Below are 10,442 nucleotides of genomic sequence, written 5' to 3'. Positions count from 1 at the left end.
GACTGCTGCAAAAAATAAAATAAAATAAAAATAAAGTGGGGGAGGCAAGATAAAGATGTATCTCCGTGACAGAAGCCATCTAGGAAAATGCAATGGCAAGCAAGAGAGTTTCCTGGAGATGGCCCACTGTGCATGGCTGTGACTGGTGCACTCTGGGGCAGCACAGACAGAGACTCCATCCCAGGATTGCCTCTCATGGCTGATGTGCCTTTCCTACCTCTATCACACAGCCTAATGACCCCTGGGAATCAGCCCACCCTATTGGGCAAATGCCCTGCAGATCAACATGAAGATGAACTTTCATGAATTAGTGCTGTTTGGATGAGTTAATGAGCTCACTGAATTCCTAACTTGATTCAAATAATTTTAGGAACTGGAGATGGTTTTTGTTGTTTTGACAGAAAAGATGTAATAAAGAACCAAGAACGGAATGTACCCCTCTTCAAACAATAGTAAAGGCTACATAATTAGGAATGCAATGAGCTTTCATAAATTGCACTAAGAAGAGAAATAGGCTTGGGACAAACTTGTGATCAAAGAAAAACATTCATTCTAGGTTAGGTCCAAGGATGAAGCCACAGGAGTGCACTATGATAAAGCAAGGCCATGTACAACTGTTGCTTAGAACTTATAATGAGCTCATAGAATGAAACACTGCTTTGAACTTGCTATGGACATCTTCTGTAACTCCCCCTTTTGTGTAACATTTTATCTATGAGGAAATTTTTATAATAAACTTTTCTCTAAGAAGGTATAAATTGCCAGAGAGAAGAAATAAAGTGTGGCATTTGCGGCTCTGCCCCATCCAAGTGTATATATGTATATTTCTGCCTGTCTATAGGTATAGCCAGAAATCCACCTGCCTCTGCCTCCCAAGTGCTGGGATTAAAGGCGTGTGCCACCACGCCCAGCACAAGTTATGATATCTTAAAGGACAGAATAATTGGGATAACTTGTCTCATCTAGGTGGGCAGCTTGTATCATTATCAATTGGCCGTGACATTGTTGTGTGAGCATCTTGTGTACTGAGAATTTATTGTTACCTAGATCTAACGGGTTAATTATAATCTTCTAGAGTTTTGTTTCTACTGGGTTGCTAGGTGTTGTGGTGGCTGACTGAGGGTGGACGGTCATTGAGTGGGTCTGGGGTGGCAGTGAAGGAAACTCGGGAGCTCCGGCCCCGCTGGAGAGTTGGCGGGCAGAGAATAGCTGGATGGAGTGCAGGAACTTGGTAGTCCTTTTTTAATATTTCCCACAACACTACTGGGCTAGAAAGATGGCTCAGCGGTTAAAAGCATTGACTACTCTTCCAAAGGTCCTGAGTTCAATTCCCAGCAACCACATGGTGGCTCACAACCATCTGTAATGGGATCAATGCCCTCTTCTAGTGTATCTGAAGACAGCTACAGTGTACTCATATACATAAAGTAAATAAATCTTTAAAAATATAGTAACTGGGCTGGCAAGATGGCTCAGTGGTTAAGAGCACCGACTGCTCTTCCTAAAGGTCCTGAGTTCAAATCCCAGCAACCATATGGTGGCTCACAACCATCTGTAACAAAAACTGACGCCCTCTTTTGGAGTGTCTGAAGACAGCTACAGTGTACTTACATATAATAAATAAATAAATCTTTTAAAAAAAAACAAATAAACAATAAAAATATTGTAACTGCCAAAAAAATCAACCAATCCACTTATTAAATTTATGTACCATTGTTTAATGATGACTTTCAGAATAATCTAACCTCAATGCTCATATAAGCAAAAGTAACAGAAATCTATAGTTCAGAGTGACAGTTGTAAGAATGAGCATATGACAATAGAAAATTCCCAGGCTGGGCATGGTGGCGCACGCCTTTAATCCCAGCACTTGGGAGGCAGAGGCAGGCGGATTTCTGAGTTTGAGGCCAGCCTAGTCTACATAGTGAGTTCCAGGACAGCCAGAGCTACACAGAGAAACCCTGTCTCGAACCTCCCCCCAAAAAAGGATCACTGTCCATTATGAGTTCTTCCATGTATTCTAACAGCTGAAGGCCTTCCCACACCGCTGACATTCATAGGGTTTCTCTCCAGTGTGAGTTCTTTCATGGATCCGAAAAGAATGAAAGCAACTGAAGGCCTTGTGGCACTGTTGACACTCATAGGGTTTCTCTCCCATGTGAGTCCTCTCATGTATTCGGGCAGAACTGGAGCAGCTGAAGGCCTTCCCACATTGCTTACAGTCATACAGTTTCTCTCCAGTATGTGTCCTTTCATGTATCCGAATGGAACTGGAGCAGCTGAAGGCCTTCCCACACTGCTTACATTCATAAGGCTTCTCTCCCGTGTGAGTCCTCTCATGCATTCTAAAAGAACTGGAGCAGCTGAAGGCCTTCCCACACCACTTACATTCATAAGGCTTCTCTCCCGTGTGAGTCCTCTCATGCATGCGAAAGGAACTGGAGAAGCTAAAGGCCTTCCCACACTGCTTACATTCATAGGGTTTCTCTCCAGTGTGAATTTGTTCATGCATGTGAAAGGAACTAGAGGAACTAAAGGCCTTCCCACACTGCTTACACTCATAGGGCTTCTCTCCCATGTGAATCCTTTCATGAATTCGAACAGAACTGGAGCAGCTGAAGGCCTTCCCGCACCGCTTACACTCATGGGGCTTCTCTCCAGTGTGTGTTCGCACATGAATTTGAAATGAGCTGGGACAATCAAAGGCTTTCCCACACTCTTTACATTTGTAAGGCCCGTTTCCAGTGTGCAATATCATATGCCTTCGAAAGCTTGGGAGAGAAATGAAGGCTTTCCCACATTCCTTACAATCATAAGGCTTCTCTCCAGTGTGAATTCTTTCATGTTTGTGAAAGGAACTGGGGAACCTAAAGGCTTTGCAACATTTTCTACATTTATATGGTTTTTCTCCAGTGTGAATCCTCTCGTGACTTCGAAAAGACGTGGAGCAACTGAGAGCCTTCCCACACTGATAAGGCTTTTCTCCAGTGTGAGTTCTTTCATGTATCTGAAAGGTTTGGTGATATCTGAAGGCCTTCCCACACTGTTTACACTCATAGGGTTTCTCTCCAGAGTGAGCTCGTTCATGGTTTCGAAATAAGCTGTGGTTACTGAAAGCCTTCCCACACTCCTTACATTTATAGGGTTTCTCTCCTGTGTGCATCCTCATGTGTCCTCGATACGTGGTGTGATAAATGAAGGTTTTGCCACATTCCTTACACGTGTAGGGCCTCTCTCCAGTGCGAGTCCTCTTGTGGATCTGAAAGGAACTGGGCCAGCTGAAGACCTTCCCACACTGCTTACATTTATAGGGCTTCTCTCCAGTGTGGGTCCTCTCATGTATCCTGAATGAACTTTGAAAGCTGAATGCTTTCCCACATTCCTTACAGTGGTATAACTTCCCTCCGAAGCCGTGACTCTCCCACAGTGCGTGCTCACTATGACACTGTATGTGCCTCTTCAAAGAGGAACGACAGGAGTAAACTATTCCGCATAGACTGCATTCACAGGACTTTACTCCGGGGAGAACATCCTTCTGTTTAAGAACTGGAACCTGGGTGAAGACTTCCCTACATGGACTTTTCCATTCATAGGGTCTCTGTTCTACATGAGCACTGTGAGATTGAGAATCACATTATTAACAATTTTATAATCATTAATGATGTCATAAGCATAGATTATACTTCTTCTGTTTTTAAGGAACATGTACAAAATGAGGACTCTAAAAGAGTTTAAGCACAGATATTATGAAAACGAAGCTATTCGGGCTTGAGAGGTGGCTCAGCAGTCAAGAGAGCTCGCTGAGATTCTGTTCCTGGTACCCATGTAATAGCTCACAACTGCCTGTGAATCCAGATCTAAAGGATCCACCACCTTCTAAACTCCAAATGTACCAGGCATGTACATATCCATACATGGAAGCAAAACATCCATACACATAAAATAAAATAAATACATCTAAAAAAATTAGAAGTGATAATCATATTGTGTGGTTTCTTTCTTTTTTTTTTTTTTCTGTTTTCACATGCAGTTTCTTAATACTGTTTCAAAGGGAGTTATTCTTTGAATACTGCTCAGCTGTATCATTTTGAAAAGTTCTTGGTGAGCTGGGTAATTGTAGTGCACACCTTTAATCCCAGCACAGGGGAGCAGAGGCAGATGCATCTCAGTGAGTCTGAGGCCAGCCTGGTCTACAGAGTGAGTTCCAGGATAGTCAAGGCTACACAGAGAAACCTGTCTCAAAAAATAAAAAACAATAATGAAGAAAAAATCCTATATAAAAAAGAGCCCTGAGCTGGGCATGGTGGCACACGCCTTTAATCCCAGTACTTGGGAGGCAGAGGCAGGCAGATTTCTGAGTTCGAGGCTAGCCTGGTCTACAGAGTGAGTTCCAGGATAGCCTGGGCTACACAGAGAAACCCTGTCTCGAAAAACCAAAAAAAAAAAAAAAAAAAAGAGCCCTTGCTGCTCTTATGGAGGACCTGAATTTTGTTCCCAGCATCCACATCTGGTGCACATAATCACCTTTAACTCTGGCTCTCCAGGGAATTTGATGCCCTCTAGTTTCTGTGGGAACCTGCACTTGTGCAAACATGCCCACACAGAGACACATAAATTAAGAAAAAAAAAAAACTTTAAAAAAGGGAAAAAGAAATGACATCATCATCATGGGAGGCTGGAGAGAGAGATGGCTCTGTGGTTAAGGTTACTTACTGACCTTCCAGAGCACCTGAGTTTGGTTCCCACCCACACTGGGTCACCAGCAATGGCATGTAACTCCGGGTAATCCCTTTTCTGGCAATCCTCAGACAATGCATAAATATTCACAAACTCATACACACACAAGTAATTTAAAATAAATATTTACATTTTTAACTACTTATGTGTACGCCCCTGCCTGTCTGTATGTGTACAATGTGGGTGCAGTACCCATGGAAAACAGTAGAGGGCATCATATCTCCTGGAGCTGGAGTTTCTAGAGGTTGAATCACTTGATTTCAGTGCTGAGAACTGAACCCAGGTCCATCACAAAAGCAGCAAGTATCTTTAACCACTCAGTCAACTCTCCGGCACCAAAAACAAAATCTTAAAAAATCATGGACTTTTTCTAAAATAGGTGTTGAGGCTTGGACTTCTGTTATTTATTGTAATGCTGAGTGTAGGCCCCAGGACCTGGCTGTCCCAGAGACGAGCCACTCCGCATGTGGACTTTGCCACCAAGTTATTTCAGATTGGTAAATAAACACGCCAACAGCCAATAGCTGGGCAGAAGAGACATAGGTGGGTTTAGGTTTCCTGGCCTTGGGGTCTGAGAAGGTGGTACAGGAGGAAGGAGGAGAAGCCGCATGGGTTAGGTGAGCCATCAAAACATGGCCCTGAGAGCGGGGCAACTGGGGCTAAGAGCAGCCCAGGTGAAACACAGCAGGTCGTAAGTAAAAACTCGGGGTTACTGATGGGAAAGGAGGTTCTAATAGCATAGTGGGTAGGTATTCGCCTAGCTCTGGTGCTGTTTAAGGCTTATTGTAAATATAAAGGCTGTGTGTGTGTTTTATCCAGGAACTAAAGGGTCAAAGGCAGGGTAGAAATTCTGGGTTGAAATTATATAATTTCAACAACATGTAATATGTATTTTACTTAAAATATAAGTATTTATATTTTATATGATAAAAAAACATGAAATTGGAGTTTTGTTATTGTTTCCAATGTCATACTAAGACTCCATCATGGGACTCCAGTTTCTTTGATGAGTACAACTCACCTTATGTTTCTTCCCTGAGTTTTGCACTGATCCCTAATGCTCTGGTCCTCCCAATTTTCCCCTAAAAGGAAAAAAAAAATTAAATGGCAGAAAAACTCATAGATTCAAGGTCCACAAGGAACCATTATAATCTAGCATACCGTATACTTACCAAAGCATTCCTTTAGCTGAATAGTGAAATCTCATTAATGAGCAAGAAACATTTGTTCTTTAATTACCTAGGTTTAAGGAATTTCATTCTTACCAATAGAAGCCAGGTTAGTGACGGTTTCCTGCATCACATCTTGGTACAGTTCCTTCTGAGAATCGTCCAGCAGAGCCCACTCTTCATGGGTGAAGTGCACAGCTACATCCTCAAAAGCCACCGAGTCCTAAAACATCCCATGAAAGAAGAATGGCAAACATGACAACACTCACCTCATGAAGAGACTCACATGATTCTGCATCCTACAACACGCCTGTAACTCGGTCCTTAACTACAAGATCTGTCTATACTCACCTGCTCATAAATTTAACAACAGGAGTACTTGCAAGTTATTTCTACTACAGGACATGAGCAGCCCAAGTCTGACAGTGCTCGGATAGATGTATGGATGCAGAACATCCTGGAGGAGTTCTATATGAATTAATAAGGGGTGGTGAGCTGTGATGGGCAGTCTGGTGCCTGGTCGAGCTCAGGCTTAAAACCCCAGTGGCCCAGCAAGTAACTGTCGCCTGCAAGGGATGGCAGGCATTTGGCCATGTCCCTTGGGCTCCTGTCACAGCCTCCCACAGTGACCCCTGCCCCAGAGAGCTCAGTGGCCATCAGTCACATAGGAGCAGCGTCAAGCCCTCCCACATGCAGATAAGGTATCTCCAAGCTTTCAGACCATGCCAATGAGAAGTACCTGCTGTCAGACCCTGACCCACCCCAAAACTGTATATAAGAATCCTATCCAGGAGGAATAAAGGTGTGAGAACTGCTCTGTTGTGTCTGGCGCACCGCCTCACCAGCAAGAACGACGCCTGACAACAGGATTCTTCTGCAGGAAAGCGTTTCTTGTACAGCTTTCTTAACCTGATGGAGAGGACCCCGAAGGAGGAAAAGATGCTGCTTATATACGCTTAGGGAGCTCGCGTCAGCACCTGATTAGCTTCAGCTTTGGTGCTCAATTTGCATGCCCGGAGAGCGGGCTGTGACGTAGTTAGTACATGCGCACTGGTACCTTTCGGGAGGTAAACAGCCTCGCCTTGCTGACTCATACACAAGAAGTCAGCGCCATCTTTTAGGTGTGGCGCAGTTCGGCTACCTTCACTGTTGTAAGAGCTGTAACACTGCCGCTTGGGAAGAGTCTGCTCTCTCGAAGTGCCACCTGAAGCTCCCCACCCAGAACTCCTCGCTAGTCGGCCTCTCGTGGGCCCAGCCTGGCCCAACTCAGGGCAGGGCGATGTGGAATGACTGAGATGGCAATGGGCAGAGACAGAGGTGGAGTCAGCTCCTCCTTCCTGCTCCCACTCTCTACCCTCTGCTTGAATCCTCGAACACACACCCAGGCCAGAGAGCTCCAGGCCCACAAATTAAAAGTTTTCATTTTAGGTGAGAAAAACTTTCATCTCCTGCTTTAGTATAAACCATATCACAGGTCACTGAGTGCAAGGCCAGTCTGGTCTACAAAGGGAATTCCCAGGGTCATTACTTAGAAAAACCCTATCTCAGAACAAAAAACCCAACAAAGAAAGAACAAGACAGAGAAGGAGGGGGATGGGAAGGGAGAGGGAGAGGGGAAAAGAGAGAAAGACAGAAAATCTGTGGAATTTCAACTGATATCAACACCAAACTGCAAACTGGCTGGGTCCCTGAAAGCAATAGATCAAATGTAGTTGAATGAAAATGTTCTTTTAGAGAACCAGTGATTGCTAACATGTATGTGATGTGTATCACAGATTCAACCGTTCCTGCTCTCCTCCCCCCACTTGATGCAGCCAGGAGGTTACATCAAAGTCAGAACACAGGCACAAGTGCCACCAGAGGCCCCTGTACCCTCCCTGTCCTTAGCAAGGACGACAGAAGAACAAGTACCAGAGTAGCTCTTGCTCCAAGAACCTCAGCCATGCACCTCAATCACACTGGCTTCCAAGAGAAAAAGGTTAGTTGCAATTTTCCCAATGGGGTTACAAGAGAAGGACCCACAACAAAGCAAAGCAACGCAATCCAGTGTCGCACTGCACCTGCAGCATCGCAATCCAGTGTCGCACCACAGCTGCAGTGTCACAATCCAGTGTCGCACCACAGCTGCAGTGTCACAATCCAGTGTCGCACCGCAGCTGCAGTGTCGCAATCCAGTGTTCCACCGCAGCTCTTCAGTGAAGTCAGCAATGGCCGCATTCTAAAGATACACTTTGAGTCTTTTAAGTAACATAGAAGGAGGGAAATCTTTAGGAGGTGTGGCCCAGTAAAGAAAAGTGTTACAAACTCTGGAAACAATTTACATGTTTCTAAATTTTATATATATATATATATATATATATATATATATATTTACATTAGGGAAAATATGAGAAGCATATACATCTATTCAAGGTGATCAATCCAGAGGCAGGCAATGCTGACAGCCCAGACCACAAGAAAGAGACAGAGACAGAGAGAGACAGAGAGAGAAGCAGAGGAGGAGGAGGAGGAGGAAGAGGAGGAGGAGGAAAAGAGAGCTCGAGCGGATGGACAAGACAACCTTCAATTGATCTGATCTAGGATAAAAATGTCCCCAAAAGGAAAATCAACCTGAAGGTTTTCCTGTCCCCAGGTTCAATGTGCCATGAGGAAGATACAATCACAGAAAGGAGTAACATCAAAAGTAGCGCAGATTGACTCACACCTAGAGCCATGTCCGTTATTTCAAGCTTTTAAAACTTCTTGTGATACAGCTCAAGCTAACTGCTTTTCCTTGCTGGTGTAACTTTCCTGCTTGCTCTCGCTTGCCCAGCAACAGAATGTAGACAAAAGGCTGGTGTTCTCTGCAAACAGAACTCTGCGACTTTGCCATCTGATGTTTGTCCTCTCGCTGGGTTTGGCCTTGGTGTTAGAGCTATTTTCCCTGTCCCAGCTAGCTCCCAAATAGATGAGACAGAGACAATAAGATTTACTTAATCAAGCTTTACAGGCACAGTAGCTGCGCCGCTGTTAATCTATTCAATCCCATTAAGCTAATCTGGCTCCCTCTCAGCCAAAACCCCCAGGATGCTTGCAATTTAGTGTTGGTCTGGCTCTCCCTGCTCCAGTGTGTTCCCAATGTCGCTCCTGGGGCAAAACCCTCTCCTCTCCCTCTCTACCCCTCCTGTCTGGGATTGGAAGTCCCACCCTAGTCTCTCTTCTGCTCAACCATTAGCTTTTATTGACAATTCAGAGAATAAATGGGGAGAAATGTTTACACAACATATAGACCAGACAGACTTAGAATATGCATCACAACGCCAAGTCCAGAATCAAATATGGAGGCAGAGAAATCAGCATTTGAATAAGATAAGGTTAACCTACACCATGCACAATGACAATTTGCAAGCCTGCATCTCCGTACTCAGCCCGTTACAAATCCGACCCCCCACAGGAGGTGTGCATCTAGGAAAGCTAGTGGGAGAAACCTAAGAGTTCTCTAAAACACAGCTCCCAGTACTTATTTCTGTTTTCCTGTCACAAAAAGAGTCATAGGAATGGGCTGGGGGTAGGGGATGCTGAAGAGATGGCTCAGTGGTTAGAGTACCTGCTCTTCTACAGAATCTGGGTCTGGGCCCTGACTGCAACGGTGAAGAAATGACGGTCCCAAGGAATGGCTGAGGGCATCTACTGCAGATATAAGGAGCATAGCCAGAGGCATCTGTAAGCATCCAGAATGAACCAGCCCATAGAAGGGGGCAGGAATGCTGAGCAAGGGGGGGTGGGGGCGGTACAATGAGAGAACCTGGGAATCCAGGGATCTAGAGGCAAAGAGGCTACTAGCCAAAATGACTGAAGTTATATTGAAATCGGAGAAGCTGGGAAAGAGACCCAGCCCAGGGTCCAGGCTGGAGACCTCAGGGTAGGGTATGCCAGCCAGAGTGACCCTGTGACAGGTCACTGCTGAGGGAGAGTTGGCAGCCAAAGTCCACTTTAATGTGTTAAATAGGTGGGTGCCTGCATGCGTGTGTGTGCACATGTATGGACACACACAGGCAGGCATAGGCACACACACACACACACACACACGGCATGCACTCAACATAAGACACACAAAAACAACAAAACATTTTATTTAATAGTCACAGTAACATCAAGATGGTTCAGCAGGTAGGGGCACTTGCAGCCATGCCTGAAGACCTCAGTTCCAACCTGAGGAGAGTTGAATCCATCAAGCTGTCCTCTGGCCTTCCACCACACACCTCTTACACCACCTGTGATGGTTTGCATATGCTTGGCCCCGGGAATGGCACTATTTGAAGGTGTGGCCTTGTTGGAGTAGGTGTGTCACTGGGTATGGTTTTTTTTTTTTTAATATTTATTTATTTATTTATTTATTTATTTATTTACTATATGTAAGTACACTGTAGCTGTCTTCAGACACTCCAGAAGAGGGCATCAGATTTATTTACTATATGTAAGTACACTGTAGCTGTCTTCAGACACTCCAGAAGAGGGCATCAGATTTCGTTATGGATGGTTGTGAGCCACCATGTG

The 10,442-nt window shown here is 44.7% G+C and overlaps 1 protein-coding gene across 1 annotated transcript in view; it reads right to left on the bottom strand.

Annotated features, from left to right (window-relative positions):
• Nucleotides 1–2,020: 2,020 nt before the first annotated feature.
• LOC110327408 (zinc finger protein 709-like) overlaps nucleotides 2,021–10,442 on the bottom strand; it is a 12,844-nt gene continuing 4,422 nt past the window's right edge. The window contains exons 2-4 of the mRNA XM_029543357.1: nucleotides 6,003–6,129; nucleotides 5,759–5,819; nucleotides 2,021–3,614 (exon numbers count right to left, since the gene is read on the bottom strand). Of these exons, the coding sequence (XP_029399217.1) occupies nucleotides 2,021–3,614; nucleotides 5,759–5,819; nucleotides 6,003–6,129 (1,782 nt within the window). The remainder of the gene's footprint in view (nucleotides 3,615–5,758; nucleotides 5,820–6,002; nucleotides 6,130–10,442) is intronic.

Source organism: Mus pahari, chromosome 10 (genome assembly GCF_900095145.1).
Source record: "Mus pahari chromosome 10, PAHARI_EIJ_v1.1, whole genome shotgun sequence".
Classification (NCBI taxonomy): Eukaryota; Metazoa; Chordata; class Mammalia; order Rodentia; family Muridae; genus Mus; species Mus pahari.
This window is presented reverse-complemented; position numbering and strand designations above follow the sequence as displayed.